The 16,971-nt window shown below is 48.2% G+C and overlaps 1 protein-coding gene across 2 annotated transcripts in view; it reads right to left on the bottom strand.

Moving 5' to 3' along the window:
• LOC147029351 (polyunsaturated fatty acid 5-lipoxygenase-like) overlaps nucleotides 1-16,971 on the bottom strand; it is a 117,746-nt gene that overhangs the window by 30,729 nt on the left and 70,046 nt on the right. For both annotated transcript variants that reach the window (XM_085872351.1, XM_085872350.1), the window contains exons 10-11: nucleotides 13,450-13,536; nucleotides 9,620-9,786 (exon numbers count right to left, since the gene is read on the bottom strand). In XM_085872351.1, coding sequence (XP_085728477.1) covers nucleotides 9,620-9,786; nucleotides 13,450-13,536 — 254 coding nt within the window. The remainder of the gene's footprint in view (nucleotides 1-9,619; nucleotides 9,787-13,449; nucleotides 13,537-16,971) is intronic.

Below are 16,971 nucleotides of genomic sequence, written 5' to 3'. Positions count from 1 at the left end.
CAAGACGAACCATGGAGGGCCAAGACAGGCTGGAGCAGGTGGGTTCAGACCTAAGCTTAAGGGAATCCATGGTCCAGGACGACACCTTCATGCAAGAAGACTCCCCCCCCTGCGATCGGACCCAGAAGTTGTAATGGGCGCGGGAGGGGCGGCGTATGACCTCCCCTCCGTTAAATCCCCACCCCCTCCGATCCCTGCTGGTTCCACACACCATCATGGAGGATCGGCTCCACCGAGTCCATTTGACTTGAGCCAGTTGGTGGAAATACTAATGAACATGCAAAACCAACAGAGGGGTGATATGCAAAGAATGGATGCAAACATGCAACGAATGGAAAACAAGATGGATGCAAACATGCAAGCATGGAGAGAGGATATGCGGGCACTGAGAAGTGATACGAAAAACATGGGCCAGAGTTTTGCAAATGGGATCAGGACTGCACATGGAGAAACGGCCGAGTTGAGGGGGAGTGTGGAGGTTTGTCGGTCTGCAATGGAGACGGGTAAGGTCGAGGGGACGAGCGACACAGCAATAAGTAAAAGAGAAAATGATAAACTCAGACGGGATGTAGAAATAATAGGGGAGACGCAGAATATGGATATAATAAAAGAAACGCAGGAATTGAAAGAGGTGATGGAGACGCAGGAGTTAGAAAAGTGAACGAGTTAGATGAAATTAACAGAGGAACACATACACAAGTAAAACTAGGAGGAGACATTGAGGTTGAGTGGGTGGAACGTTTCGGGACACAATGCGAGGGTCAGTTTAACCTCCCACAGGAACGAGGGGAGACAGGATGCTCCCTCGAGGCAGGCTGTGATGAGGTGAGTCTGGTAAGGCCGTTTGAGGTCGGGCGGGTGCATGGTGCGAACGGGCACATGCCGAGCTTGGGGGGTATAGAAACCTCGGGATCTTTTGGGCTAACTCGAGCCCCCGATATGAATGTCCCAGAGTGTGTTGGAGCATGTGAGTGATGCGAATGACAGTGCATGCGTGGAATTGGGATGTGGACTGATCCAGATGGGAGATGTGGGTTGTGGAATGGACGGAATTGTTTTGGAAACTGCGCTGGCTCCGTGGGACGCTGCGTGCGAGGTCCGTTCCGTGTTTTGCGAACTGTCCAGGCACGCACGTTTGCATGATCGGGAGTCGTCGTCAAAACACTCGGCGCCTGGTACAAGATACCAGCGTCGACAGCTAAAATGGGGGCAAATTGGGTTGTTCGAATTCGGAAAGCACGTGTCCCCATGTGAGCACGTGCGCCGGGGCCGACGTGATGTAGGCTGCGAGAGCTGTTCACGGAACACATGGAGCGAATCCCCGGGATGTCACAGCAAGCCTCGCGGTGCGGTTCGTGTGCGAGTGACGTCACCGGGGATCTCGTAGCACGAAATTCGGGTGAGTGGCGTATGCTGCTTCACATGGCGGATGGCTCGAGAGCGAGCGGTTGCGATTAACGGGGCGACGTTACGGTCCCGTGTATCGCCCATATGGCAGGGACATGCAGACTGCAGACCGCCGCCCTGGTGAAGCAAGGTTCGGAGGACCTTGCTCCGAGTAAACGATGCCCCGGCCAGGATGTGGCGAATATCCTCGCTTGGGCAGAGGAGCATTAGTTAGTGGGAAGGGTTTAGCGCGAGATAGACGGCCTCGTGGGGCATAAGTAGTCCTCCATGGGGCCAGGTGGGATCAGTTAGTGGGAGTTTAGTTTGGAATTAGAAATGGATTGGGAGACATGGACAGACATGGTACGTGTAGTGGGGACGTAGCTTAGTAATATAATTAAATGGAACGTGCATTAAAATAAGGGATGATGAGGGGCACAAGCTAGTTAGGGGGAAATAGCTAGCAGAGTGTCAGTTGTTAGAGTGTGTTGAAAAAAAAAGACATAAAGAGAACGAAATACGATGAGTGAATATGGGTAAGCGGGCCTGAGTGTGTGAGTGGAGTGAATGTGGAATGCATTGTGGGAACTAGAACGGGCACTCATAGAGCGCATACCTTCGCCGCCACTAATTTTTTTGTTCTTGGTATGAGTGTGGGGAACTGGTTTCATATGAATGTTCTTATGACACAAACCACATATCTATAATGTCATGACCCCCCCCCCCCGACTTTCGGGGGCTACGGACTAAACAACAATCAACTCACGTCGTTTTGACGAGTCTTCACTTGCAAGCTCGGTGAATACAACGTTTCAACAAGAGAAGGTAATCTCGTTTTCAAGGTCGTGACCCCCCTGACGTTTGACCCCTAACCGGTAACAAGAGTATGGGCGTCATTGTGTCATATTGCATATTACAAGATGAGGCGATGAATTCTGAACATTTTGGCGTTAGTTGCATGCAAATTGAATAAAAATTGACCGTGTTATCGTAAAAAGACAATTTTGACCTTTTCGTGACCTTGACCTTTGACCCGAACGATCCCAAAATCTAATCGAATGCTTCCTGGCTAATAACCAATCATCCCACCAAATTTCATGCAATTCGGTTTAATACTTTTTGAGTTATACGAATCACAAGATTACAAATAAATAAATAAACAAATAAATAAATAAATACACGCCGACCAAAACATAACCTTTCGCAGAATGCGAAGGTAATGAATGATTGGGGGGGGGGAGGAGTGAATCCCACGCAAGGGAACCCAGCGTCAGTGTAATGTTCGTTCGTGGGTTAGTTAAATTTACCAAAAGGAGGTCGTTTTGTTGTTGGTGTCGTGTGAAGGCTCGGAACCTCTTTGATGAGTGCAGGAGTCCATTGAACGGCTGGGACCGTGGCTGTGGAAAGGTGAGTACTGAGTAGGGGGAACCCCGGGCAAGGAGAAGCCGGCCGAGTAGGCCATGGGTTCAAGCGACTGGGATAGTGAAATGGGCACGGGCGACCCTCGGAATGGGACCCGGAGTACCAGAAATGCCACGTGGGTAAAAACGGGGGAGTAGCCAGGAAGGTCAGGTTCGATCTGTGACAGGTCAGGTTCGATCTGTGACCTGCTACAGGTACCATGTAAACCTGTACTAACCTGTTCCATGGTCGGGTTGTCGGCGACTAAACCGTCTCCCCCACCAGGTTTTCTGGTGAGGAGGGTGTTTGGATATGGACACCCAGCAGGATTAAAAACAAAACCTGTCAAAGGGCGGAGGAGCTCCTTGTGAGCCAACGGCCATCCATATCTAGTGCCCAACTGTGTCTGCGGACGTCCTCCTGCAGTTGGGTTACTTCTTATTAGGAGGTTGGTGGCAGGATTTGCACTCTAGCCACCGTAAAACGCTTCATTCCGCAAAACGCAAAAACGCAAAAAAATCTGAAAACCCACTCCGTGGGAGTACCTCCTGTGCAGCTTCCCTTCGCAGGGCAGCTCACCGGATGATGGGATTGGGGCAAAGCCTTCGGGACCCCCAATCTTTGATAGGAGGGAAACCACGGGGTAACATCCCTGGGTCAGATTGCGGGAGAGTGTGTCGGAGTGGTGCTGAGGTGTCGTCCACCAGACGGCGGTCTCCTTGGGTTAACCTGAGGCGGTACCTTCGGGTGGGTGCCTGGAATGTCCTATCCCTAAGAGAGGATGATCACCTGTCTCTGTTATCATCTGAGCTCAAGCGTTTGGACATCGGGATTGCAGCTCTCTCTGAGGTTCGGAGACCGGATTGCGGCGAGATAATGGTGGGTGGTTACACCTACTATTGGTCTGGTCGCTCTGATGGTTACCATACCCAAGGAGTTGCTGTAGCTGTGTCCAATAAGCTGACCCCAATGATAATTGAGGTAACACCGGTCAACGAGCGTATTATGAGATTAAGGATTCGTCACTCCTTAGGTGTCATTTCCCTGGTCTCTATTTATGCTCCGACTGAGGCGAGTGACCTCACCGTGAAGGACACATTCTACGCCACACTCGAGTCTGTGGTTGATCAGTGCCCCAGACGAGATACACTTCTAGTCTTGGGGGATTTCAATGCATCGACTGGAACTGATAGGGATGGTTATGAGGTGTGGGTTGGTCCCCATGGGTCAGGAACTATGAACCAGAATAGCACTAAGTTCCTTGACTTTGCAAGAAGTCATGGACTTAGGGTGGCTGGTTCATGGTTTCAGCGCCCGCAAGCTCATCGCTGGACTTGGTATTCCAACACTGGCGGTGTGGCAAAGGAGATTGACCATGTCCTCATTGACGGTCGTTGGAGGATGATCCAGAACTGCAGGGTCTACCGGAGTGCTCAGTTCCTCAATACTGACCACAGGCTTGTTGTAGCAACTCTAAAGCTGCACCTTAAATCCTGGAGAATGGTACCATCCCAGCCTAGGCTGGATGTTGCCAAGCTCAGGGATGAGAGAGTAGCTGAGGAGTTTGCGAACAGGCTGAGTGGACACTTGCGGGGTCTGGGTGCTTTGGGGGGTCCTGAAGAGTTGTGGAGCACCTTCAAGACCACCGTCCTTGATGTTGCCGGTGGATGCCTTGGAGTTCACCGCAGGGCAAAGAAGAATTTTGTCTCTCAAGGGACACTGGATACCATTGACCAGATTCGCAGGGCCAGGCTGAATGGCAGAGCTGAGCTGTTCAGGGAGCTGAGGCGTAAAACTGTACGTGCACTGAGGGTGGACAAGGAGGCCTATGTGCGAGGAATCTGTGAGGGGGTAGAGCATCACCTGTGGACAGGTGATTCTCGTCCCGCTTACAGGGGAATTCGCGCATTACGTTCATCCAAGCCCATCCCTCGGAGCACTGCAGTTCGAGCAGAGAGTGGTAGGCTCTTGACAGAGGAGTCTGAAGTGAAGGCCCGCTGGGTCGGTTACTTTGAGCGGTTGTACCAGGCTGATCCCCCAGCTGTCGAGTTGGACGTCAAGGGTGTTACAATCCCTGTTGCTGACCCTCGAATCAACTGTGGTCCACCATCGCTTGTGGAAACACGGGCTGCGGTGAACCAGTTGAAACGGGGCAAAGCTCCAGGGATCTGTGGCATCCATGCCGAACTTCTCAAGGCTGGTGGAAATGCTGCACTCGCGTCGTTGCATGCAGTTTTGTGCTCTGCCTGGAACACAGGCATCATCCCAACTGACTGGAAGAGGGGCCTTGTTGTCCCTCTCTGGAAAGGGAAGGGTGATCGCCAAGACTGCAACAACTACCGAGGGGTGACGCTGCTCTCAGTGCCGGGCAAGGTCTTTGCTCGGATAATTCTTGATAGGGTTCGCCACCATCTGCTTGAGCACCAGCGTCCAGAGCAGTCAGGCTTTACACCAAAGAGGTCAACGATTGACCGTATCCTTGCACTTCGTGTCCTCACCGAACGCAGACGAGAGTTTCGGCAGGGGCTGCTTGCAGCCTATGTTGATCTCTGTAAAGCGTTCGATTCAGTGAATCGGGATGTCCTCTGGAGGATTCTTGGTCTTCGTGGGGTGCCACCGAAACTGATCGATCTGATGTCTGAACTCTACTCTGGTACTGAGAGTGCTGTGAAGTGTGGTGGTACCGCCTCTGACTTATTTCCAGTTGTTACTGGAGTTCGTCAGGGATGTGTACTTGCCCCCACACTTTTCAGCACTTGTATGGACTGGATTTTTGGGAGGATGTCGGAGAGATCAAGTTGCGGTGCATCGTTTGGCAATGTCAAGATCTCGGACCTTGATTTTGCAGATGATGCAGTCATCTTTGCGGAGACTTTAGACACCCTCTTGGGGGCCCTCGAGGTGCTGAATGAGGAGTCGGAGCCGTTGGGATTACGGATTTCTTGGGTCAAAACAAAGATCCAGGCTTTCGGTGACATCTTGGATGCTGCTGTCCTGTCTGTGTCTGTTTGTGGTGAGGATGTTGAGGTCGTGGATAGATTCACTTACCTTGGCAGTGATATTCATGTCTCCGCAGGTTGTGAGCCGGAGGTCAATAGACGTCTGGGTCGGGCCTGGGGAGTCATGGATTCACTGGATCATGGGGTGTGGCGCTGCCGGTACCTGTGCGGGAGGACGAAAGTCCGAGTCTTCAGGTCCTTGGTACTTCCAGTCTTGCTCTATGGGTGCGAGACTTGGACTTTGACCAAGGATCTGAGACGGAGACTTAATTCCTTTGGTACCGGGTCTCTTCGGAGAATCCTTGGCTATCGCTGGTCGGATTTTGTGTCCAACGAGCGGTTGCTGAGAGAGACTCGGATGAGATTTGTTACCTGCATAGTCCGTGAGCGTCAGCTGCGGCTGTATGGACATGTGGCTCGTTTTCCTGACGCTGATCCTGCTCACCAGATTCTCTCAGCGAGGGAGTCTCATGAGTGGAGGAGGCCAGTGGGCCGACCACGTTCCTCATGGTTGCAGCAGGTTGACCATCATCTCAAGGAGATGGGGATGGGCCTGGCATCTGCCTGGGGGATGGCCAGACGGAGGCCCCTGGAGTACCGGCGGAAAGTGGACGCAGCGACGCGCTGTTCTGGCACATGCTCCCATACCTGACCTGACCTGAGCCAGGAAGGGCACTCCCCGCGTCCATATTGAGTAGGAAGGCTCGGAGACAGCCTCAGCTGCCCGGGGGTGTCTTAGTTAGAGTTCTGCACATGGGAATCCCTGCCAAGTGAACCACGCTGCCCAGCCACGAAATTGTGCAAGGGCACGGGAGAAAATTTGTGGGCCAGGCCCAAAATTTATAACGGACACCAACAAAAGCGATGGGAATCATGGTTTCTAGAACCAATAGTTTAAAGAGACAGGCGTGTTGAAAAGCCCCGTGGATATTTTAAAGTTTAATAAAGGATAGGACAGATAGGAAATGTGCACCCCTTCGCACCATCCATCCCTTCGCTCTCTGTAGGCCACTGGATCCACCTCAGAAAGATTGCTGAAATCTGTGGAGGCTATTCTGAGGCTCCATTGGGCCTCGAGACAGAGCCACCTGACCTGTCTCTTCCTTATTCCCCTCAAGAAGGATCTTTGTGGTTGGGAGTAGGCAGGTAGGATAGGTTAGCCAGACAAGGATAGTATGAGGATTAGGGACACTGGAATTAATTTTTTTTAAAGGGGGTGGAAAAAGGGGGGGAAGTCTAAATTTTGTTGTTGCAAACTAAGGGAGTGGGTATGGACAAAGACAGGCAAAGGCGATAGGATGGGGGGAGACAGTAGGGTAGGTCTGAGCCCATTTTCAGAGCGGCCGGCACCACCGCACTTCCTCCAGAACCTCACGGACCAGACCAGAGGCCGGCCAGCTTCATATGCCGGCCTGTTTGTGCTACATCTGCTGGTCCGCATTCGCCTTACCTTGTTTGCCTGCCTTTGCCTTGACTCCAAGCCTGCCTAGCCCTTGTTTGCATTTCCCCTGTGTCAACCATCTCCACCATGTGCGCCAGGACCATCCCAGCAAGGGTTTGCAAAGTCTGCCCTGCAGGCAGCCTCACCACGAGACTGCGATCGCGCAGCCCATGCATCCATTAAGTTCAGAGGTGCCAGGGACTGCATTGTGCAGCCTGGCTACCTCCTTGTCTTCTTGCATAAAGGCCAGTTCAAATGGCCTGTGGGATGGTGCATGGCCTGCCGTGTTAGGGTGAGTTGCTTCCAGTAGCTGAAGACTGAAATGAAAAAGGAAGGTTCAGTGACAAAAGGGACCTTTTGAGGAGGCCCGGAAGACGTCTGACCTTCAAGTTGCTGTGCACTCACCCACACAGAATGATTGATTTGCTGTGCCTTCTTTCCACTGATCGCAGGTCCTGGGCCATGGTTGGTGTAAATAAATCACAAAATGTATATAATCTTTAAAATCCACCGGTTGTTTGTTTAGCGCCGGCAATATAGTTAAGTCGTCTGCGTGAGTCTGTTAGGTAAGTTACGCAGCGCACGAGGTTATTTATTTTTGGGACATGCATTTGAATTTCGCACTCAGAGATCCGTAGGTAAAACGTACCAGAGGAAAAAATGTACACCTGCATGGCACACGAAAATTTACGACTCGGGACGAGTCTATTAAAAGGAGGGGGAGGGGGGAGTGTTACGAATTTGGAAGCCTTTTGCACACAGACAATCAGCAGTCCCATAGTTCAGTTATCTCTTTAAGTATATGTGGGGAGTTAGAATCCATCCCCAATGTCAAACAGGAATTCCATGTGTGCGCTGCGAGTTTCCTTCTAGTTAGTCTTCAACATCAATCCCCTCTGCTCCTTCAGTGCCATTACGCACGTGTTCGAGGCCACGGACATAGGCAGGATGAGATCACTGCATTGCCGACTACGCCCCAGCAAGATGGAATGTTTCCCTCGCCCAATCGGAGGTAAGATCGCCTCAGCGCCGACTCCGCCCCAGCGAGATGGAATATTCCCCTCACCCAATCGGGGGTGAGATCACCTCAGAACCGACTCCGCCGCAGCGAGATGGAATGTTCCCCTTGTCCAATCGGGGGTGAGATCACCTCAGAGCCAACCCCGCCCCAGCCAGATGGAATGTTCACCTCATCCAATGAGGGGAGGACACCGATCGCCTGACGCCTCCTGACCAATCCAGAGGTGAGTTATCTCAGAGTGGATCCCTCCACCCACCTGCGGGAGGGATAAGAAGGGTGGCGAGCTGTCTCACGGGTGGTTCAGTGGTTGAGTCGGTCTTGAGCGGTCTTGGTCTTGGTCTTGTTCCTGGGTGGTCAGTGGTCGTGTTGGTGGTCATGGCGGAGGTGTTTCCTGGTGCTTCTGGTCGTCGGTCATCGCTCTTGGCTGGCCGGGTCGTTCGTGGGATCCTGGCTGCACTCATTGGATTCTGGGTCGTGGGTTCGAATCCCACTGTGGTGGGTTGTGTTGGGGCGCTCGAGCTGGGATACCCGTTCCCTTCCACAGACTCCGAGCTCCACAAGGGCGAATTGGTGAAACCGCACGAGGCGGCCAGGTACCCGGCCAGACTCTGACCCTCAGCTCGCCTTCCCTCCCAAGCTGAAGGGCCGAATATAGACCCACGAGGTCCATTTCTTTTTGGGTGTGTGGGTGTCTGTCTGTGGCCAGTGTGATAAGTAGAAATCGTTAAAGTGATTGCCATTGTACATTTGCCTGCATTATTTTACATTCGTGGTTAAGTCTGGTCAGTGTTTCCCTCCCTCCCCGATTATTGTAAAATAAACCCTCTTGTTAAATGTTCCAGTTCGTTGTCTGTGCTTTCTTTTATTGGGCAAGCATGGTTCGGGTTTGAGTTATAGTGAGGCTGATTGAGCTGTAAAATTGTTATTTGGACCAGCGCGGCTTTGGTAATTCCCACTCGGTTATGCGGTTCGCGACTCGGTTCGGACAAAGCCGGCCGAGGGTGTGACTTCCCCGGTAGCTCGACCGCGTGGCTAATTCGGTAAATTGGAATCAAACAAAAATACCCTAACCACGCGGTCGAAATATTGGCGTCCACGGTCCAGTAAGTGACCCATCGACTTCGGAGTTATCCGGAGTGACGACCTTTAATTCCGGGTGTTCGGTGGGAGACGGCCCTACTGCTCCATCTAGCGGTCGTTCCTCGCCACCGACCCTCGGCCCACAACAATATTACAAAAGCAAGTTCACTTGTATCTGATATTTATATATGTAACATATGGCAATGTGATGAACTTCCCTAAAATTGTGACATATTTTGTATTTTCCAAAGGTGCTGTTCTACCTTACAAGATATTCTGAATAAGACCCACCTTTTAATCACACCCCAGAGCTTCATGCCATCATCACGGAAGTAGAAGTTGGGCAAGTCACTGACCCCACGGCTTTCAAAATTTCTTGGAAGGAATAAAAAGTCGAAGTTGAATTCCTTGAATATATCTGCGTACATTTGGAGATATCCCTTTCTGCCAAATGAATACTGAATGACATGGAGAAATGTTATGTTGATGTGTTAATTTCCAGAAAAACAAACAAAAAAGTGCTCATGAAAACAACAATGAAGTTTCATTGTTGATTCAGTTATTTTACTCAGAAGGTACAAATATACTTTGATTGCATAAATATATTTACTCATAACAAATGCATGATTGTTGATTAATCTATCTATCGATTCGATCGACAGTGACTATCGAAAGTCCACACCCCTCTTTCAAATTTTTCACCTTTTGTTGCCTTATCGCCTGGAATTAAATGTCATTAAATCAAACTTTTTCCACCTTTATTTACACATTGTAAACCACAACTTCGAAGTGAAAAACAAATTCCAGAAAATTAATTAAAAATACAAAACTGGAATATCTTGGTTGGATAAGTGTCCATCCCCCTGAGTTAATAATTGATGGAAGCACCTTTAACAGCAACAAGTCTGAAGACGACCATGGTTCACGAGCGGTATTTGACCATGTAGATTGTTTCAGAAGTCAAGGATGAGACAATGTGATAATTTTTGAACAAGTTATAAAAATGATCAATATGATGTGATACGAGTGACAGGTTTTAGCTGCAAAATGTCGAAACCCCTGTTTCGTTCAACACCTTTCAAAATTTGACCTTTGCATAACCTTTAAAGGTCACAAAACAATGTTGTGGACATTAAAATAAGGAAACATGATACGTGCTATAGCTTATTGGAGTTAGTTCGTCGAAGAAGGTCAAAAACCCGGTTCGATCCCCATAACTTTGAAAATTTGACCTTTGTGGCCTTTAAAGGTATGACCTTTGGTGCAAAACTTCCTCTGGAACATTCCAGGAACAATATAACGTCATATAGGCTATATGGCATTTCGCACTCCTCGGATTATCCATACTTTGATGAAATCAGCATAAAAACTAACTTGAAGGGGGCGCCACGGGCAAGGTGTTCGAGATAGAGCAAAATGGTTTCAAGACTTTAGGTGGGGAATGACCTCAAGATTATGCATGAAAAATATTGTCATCCCAGCTCTCAAAGTTTGGGTGGTCCTTTGATTTTTATGTCAAAATTCGCAATTTTCTAAGTTTTTGACCTTGTGACCTTGACCTTGTGACCTTGACCTTGGGACGAAAATGAAAAATCAGACGACAAGTTTTAGGTAATTATTTTGCGATTCAAATACCGAAGAAGCCATTCCATTCAGTCAATTCCCGAGAAGAAGATAGATTTTTAATCCGATTACCATCTAAAAATGGCTATTTTTTGGGCGTCAATCCACCCACAATGGGCGTAACACGCCCTCATCCAGGAAAGCACAACTAGACATTGATATCGAACAGGTAACCAAGTTTCATTAAGATCGGATCAAAGTCCACGGAGTTATGCTCTGGACAGACAGACACACAGACATAATGAATATAGTGGTCACTCTGGCTGGCGCTCGTGAACCAACACACACACACCCATAACGAATATAGTGGTCCCTTGCTCGTGAACCAAAAGTTGGAGTACTCGAAGAGCACTACTTGCATACCAACTTTCATTCGAAACAGTTGAAAACCAGAAGAGCTCGATGCCCAATTTATTGATTTTTTTGACATTTTCTAAGTTCGTGACCTTGTGACCTTGACCTTGGGACGAAAATGAAAAAAAATTGAGCTCCGTGGGGCTATGCAGGTGCCAGTGGGCTAACCAAATACCAAAACCCCTGCCAGATTCGACAAACCCCCTCGGAGAAGATGTAACTTGAAACCGGCTACCCCCTAAAAACATTTTTTGGGGCTTGGCTCCGCCCATAATGGGCGCAGCACGCCCATTCTCCGGAAAACACAACTAGATCATGAGACAAACCTCGCAACCTAATTTTATCAAGATCGAATCAAAACCCACGGAGCTATGCTCGGGACAGACACACATCCCATAACGAATATAGTGGTCACACACTGGCTCGTGAACCAATTACAGCTGTGAGTTTGTTGGCAAAGGTCTCTACAAACTTTGCACACATTCATTGGGCAATATTTTCCCATTCTTCTGTACAAAACTGTACAAGCTCAATCAACTTGCGTTGGGAACACTGATGGACAAGCGATCTTCCAAGTCATGCCACAGATTTTCAATTGGATTTAGGTCGGGGCAATGTCTGGGCCACTCAAGGACATTTATCTTTTTGTTCCTTACCCACTCCAATTTTGCTTGAGCTGTGTGTTTCGGGTTGTCGTCATGCTGAAAAGTGAACTTCCTTCCCAATTTCAGCTTTCTTGCAGAGGGCATCAGATTTTCCTCCAGGATTTTTCTGTATTATGCTCCATCCATTTTCCCTTCTATCCTGACAAGTGCCCCAGTCTCTGCTGATGAGAAACAGCTCCATAACATGATGCTGCCACCGCCATTCTTCACAATAGGGATGGTGTTCTTTGGGTGATGTGCTGTTTTGGGTTTGCACCAAATGTAACGTTTTGCATTTTGGTCAAAAATTTCCATTTTGGTTTCGTCAGCCCATAAAACTTTTTGCCACATGGCTTCAGAATCTCCGGAATGTTTTTTTTATTTTTTGCAAACCTCAAACGGGACTCAAGGTGGGTTTTTTTGAGTGATGGCTTCCTTCTTGCCATCCTGCCATGCAGGTCAGACTTGTGGAGTGCTTGGAATATTGTTGTCACATACATACAGTGACCAGACTCTGCCATAAAGGCATGTAGCCATAAGTTGGCAAAGGCCTCTTGGTAGCCTCTCTGATCAGTCTCCTCCGAACTTGATCATCCAGTTTGAAGGGACGGCTTGATATAGGCAGGGTCTTGGTGGGACCATACACCTTCCACTTCTTAATGATTGTCTTGACTGTTCTTGAAGAGATATTCAAGGCCTTTGAAATATGTTTACACCCATCCCCTAATCTGTGCCTTTCCACAACTTTATCCCAGAGGTCTTTTGAAAGCTCCTTGGTGCTCATTGTTGAGTCTTTGCTGTGAAATGTTCGAGCAGCAGAGAAAACCTACAGGAACAGCTGATTTTATTCTGAAATAATCAGAATCACTACAATTTAACACAGGTGGAGGCCAATTAACTTGGTGTGTGATTTTGAAGGTGATTGGTTACACCTGAGCTAATTTATAGTTGCCATTATAAGGGGAGTGGACACTTATCCAACCAAGATATTCTAGTTTTGTATTTTTAATTAATTTTCTGAAATTTGTGGAATTTGTTTTTCACTTGGAAGTTGTGGGTTACGATGTGCAAATAAATGTGGAAAAAGTCTCATTTAATGCAATTTAATTCCAGGCTATAAGGCAAAAAAAGGTGAAAATTTTGAAAGGGGGTGTGAGACATTCTCAAAAAAACAAACTTCAAGGCCTTGTGTATCTGCAACATATTTTAACAGGACGGCACATTATAGAGGTGGCTGTGTTTTTTTCTTTTTAATGTGGCGCCACGTAAGTCTCAAAACCCAAATGTACGACTTTATTTGCTCATGAATAACATTCAGTTCTCAGTCACACAGTCTGGGCTGGAGCTCTGCAATTAACACTTTGACATTAGTTCTTGAAGAACAGTAGGTTTGTCAATATCTACTCGAACTGTTTTTGAGTTCGAAAATGTCAGAATAATTTGGAAAAATACAAACCAGAATTGGTAAGCAAGATTAACTCCAAGAGTGGAGAAACTCACCTGGTCTACATAACCACCTTCTTTCAATGGAAACCCTCGAAGCGAAATCGCCTCGTCCAGTGTGTACTTGACATGAGGTTTCAAGAGCTGAAAAGCAAGAACAGAAAAAATTCAAATTACCAAAAAAGAACAAAAATGGCAATTAAATGAGGGCAACTTTTGTTTCCGGTTCTTCTTCAAGGTCTCTGCCGACTTTCTCAAAGATAGGTATTCCGGTCGTTTTTGATGCATTTTTACTGTTATTTTGTTTCCTCCGCCACCGAAGGTGAAGGAGGTTATGTTTCACCCGTCTCTGTCTGTTTGTTACAGGCAAAATCGAAGATTTTTCAAGTATATTGATGAATCGATTTTATTTTGTCTGTCTGTCTGTCTGTCTGTCTGTCTGTCTGTCTATCTCTCTGTCTCTATTTATCGCCTACAGGTCAGAATTTTCAACAGATCTTCATTATCATATATTATTTTTGTATACCTTGTCGAGGCTCGTATGAGAACGAACACACAACGCACAGCAAGGGGGGGGGGATGAGACAAGATGGGCGGGAGTGGGAAGGACAAAACAGTGGGGAACAGAGACAGGAGATCTGTGGAAAGGAGAGGGATGGGGTGGGGAACACGGGGTCTACAAGATGGACGTTACAGGGACTTTCAGGAAGGAAAGCAGGGAATTAGGAGGTGGGTTTGGGGTGGATTAACGGGGGTAGAAAAGATCGAGGATTTGGATGGGGGATGATAAGAGGTGGTGGTGAACAGCTGTTCTGAAGGCCTGGAGGGAAGAATGGGATTGAACAGAGTGAGGGAATTTATTCCAGAGGCGGGGAAAAAAGAGGAATAAAAGAGTGAAGGTGAACAGTGATTCGTGATTTTGGTAGTTTTATCAGAAGGAGGTTGTTGGCGGACCTTGAGCGCCCTGCGGAAATATGGAGGGGACAAATCGCAGACACAGCAAGGGGGGGGGGGGTGAGACCGGAGAGGAGATGGTAGAAGACAGATGACCACCGACCTGTCTGCGGAGAGAGTGAAAGGCCCAAGGACTCAGCCTCATCGCTGGAGATACCAATGATCCGAAATTCCTTGGTTTCCACAACATGAATCCAAGAAAGGTGTGAGGCAGAAACACTAGCCCAGAGTGGAGAGCAGTACTCCATCAGGCTGCGTACGAAAGCTTTGTATGTGGTCAGGAGCTCAGGTGGGCCAAGGAAGGACTTTGCACAACGGAGGATTCACAGTCGGCGATTCGCTTTGGAGGGTAGGTTGGAAAAGTGGCTTTCCCAGGAAAGATCCTGGCAGAGAGTGAGACCCAGAAGCTTGAAAGAAAGGACTTCTTCCAGAGGATTGTTGAGAAAGTGGATGGAGGGGGTTTGCCAAATGGTCCTTTTGGAGAGACATTGTCAGAATGTGAGATTTGTCTGGATTGAAAGACATGTTCCCCAGTGTTGGACCAGTTTGTGATTTTACCAAGAAATGCAGTGAGAGAAGAAGCTGCTGCTTGCCGGTCTGAGGGATGACAGATGGTACGGCAGAGGGTGGAGTCATCAACAAAGTGAGAGAGGATTTTCCAGAGAGTCAGAGAGATCATTGATGAAAACCAGAAAAATAACAGGGCCCAGAACGCTGCCTTGAGGAACTCCAGCCTGGACAGAAAGAGGGGATGAACAAACTCCACTTTGGGCCACATGTTGATTGCTGCAGGATAGGAAGTCTGTGAGCCATGAGTGGAGATGGCCTTGAATACCATAAGAAGAGAGTTTGGTGAGCAGGGCAGGGTGCCAGACCATGTCAAAAGCATATGATACGTCTCGGGATATGGCTCCGATTTCATGTTTGGCATTGAGGACCTCCATCCATTGTTGGGAGAGTTGAAGCAGAATATCCAGGGTAGAGTGACCTGGTCTGAAACCAAATTCATGATCGGAAATCAAGCCATTGGAGAAGAGGAAGGATTTAATGTCTGAAGCGTTGACGAATTCCATAACCTTGCTGATGATTTGGAGAAGGCTGATTGGTCTGAAGTTTCAGGGATCTGTTTTTGCACCTTTGTTATGCAGAGCAGTAAAGTTTGCTGATTTCCAAGCAGATGGCCGATGACCTTGAGTAAATGAGAGGGTGAATAGAACAGAGAGAGGGTGAGCAAGAGCAGAGTAGCAGATTTTTAGGTCACGTGGGATGATGCTGTCTGGACCAGTTGCAGAATCTGAGTCGAGGTTTAACAGCAAGCTCTCCACCTTGTCAGGAGAAAAGGACACAGTCCAGGGACAGTTGGGTGCGACTGGGTAAGGTGGGTACAGAAAGCGATGGGTTTCAGACACAAGATTTCGACGCAAACACCGAGTTTAGGCATTCAGCCTTTTCATGTGCAGTATCAGCAGTGTGGCCATTTGAGGTAAAGGAGGGGATGAGTGGGGAACATACACCAGAAACAGATTTGATTTGACGCCACCAGGATTTGGAGGAGGGAGAGAGGTTTGAAAGTTCAGACTTGAGCTAAGAAAAATGTTGTTTTCTGGCTCTCCTGAGGGTAGACACACACTTGTTCCGAGCTTTATGGAAGGAACTGAGATTACCCTCAGTTGGGTTTGCTTTCCATGAGGCAAAGGCAAGTTGCTTGAGGACAACTGCCTCACTATAAGCTTCAGTGAACCATGGGTGGGAGGAAGGGTAAGACAACTGAAGACGAGAGGGGATAAATCTGTGCATGAGGGAGAGCAAGTTTCTTTGAAAGAATTCCCAGGATGAGTTGATGTTGGAGAAAGTCACGATAGGAGACCAGTCTATAATTTTGATGGCTGCTTGGAGAACCTGCCAGTCAGCTTGAGTGAAATGCCAGACTAGACGGTGCTGAGGGGGTTCTCCGATAACATGAGACAGATGTCCTATTTGACAAGGACATGGTCAGAAGAACTGATTGAAGTGGAGGAAGAACAGCAGATATTTTCAGGGAAATTTGTCAAAATCAGATCCAGTAGAGATAGAGAACCCTTGGTTGAGATCTGGGTCGGGAAATTGACCGATTGAGTCAGTCCCAATGAGTCATGGAAATATTTTGCTGAAGTGCCATGACAGGTGAGAGAGGTACACACACCTCGCCAACTGGCATGATGACAATTGAAGTCTCCACATATGAGGAAGAGAGAGTATAGATGAGAAGATAGAAGTTGGTCCAAGTTTTCGGAAAGTGAGGTGTAAATGGAGTCATCACACATATAAACAAGAGGTGGGAGTAGAAGGGAAGCAGTAGCCAGAGGTATTCCTGGGGGTGTGGGGGTGTGAGGGTAGTTCATGGAGAGTGAGGAATAGAGTCTTTGATGATGAGGTCAACTCCTCCACCGGGACGAGGCTCAGGTCTGTCATACCGGAGGAGGGAGTAACCAGGGAGAGAAACTTGAGAGTCAGAGACGTCTTGAGGGAGGAAAGTTTCTGTTCAGCAGATTATGTCTGGTTTGTCAGTGGCAACCTGTTTGGAAAGATCTGTAAGGTTTGAGCGAAGGCCCCGGATAGTTGAGGTCCACACTGTTAATGAAGAGG

Source organism: Eptatretus burgeri, chromosome 3 (genome assembly GCF_056783735.1).
Source record: "Eptatretus burgeri isolate ZD-2024b chromosome 3, Ebu_testis_v1, whole genome shotgun sequence".
Taxonomy (NCBI): domain Eukaryota; kingdom Metazoa; phylum Chordata; class Myxini; order Myxiniformes; family Myxinidae; genus Eptatretus; species Eptatretus burgeri.
Note: the sequence above shows the minus strand (reverse complement) of the source record. Positions and strands in the feature narration are given on the sequence as shown.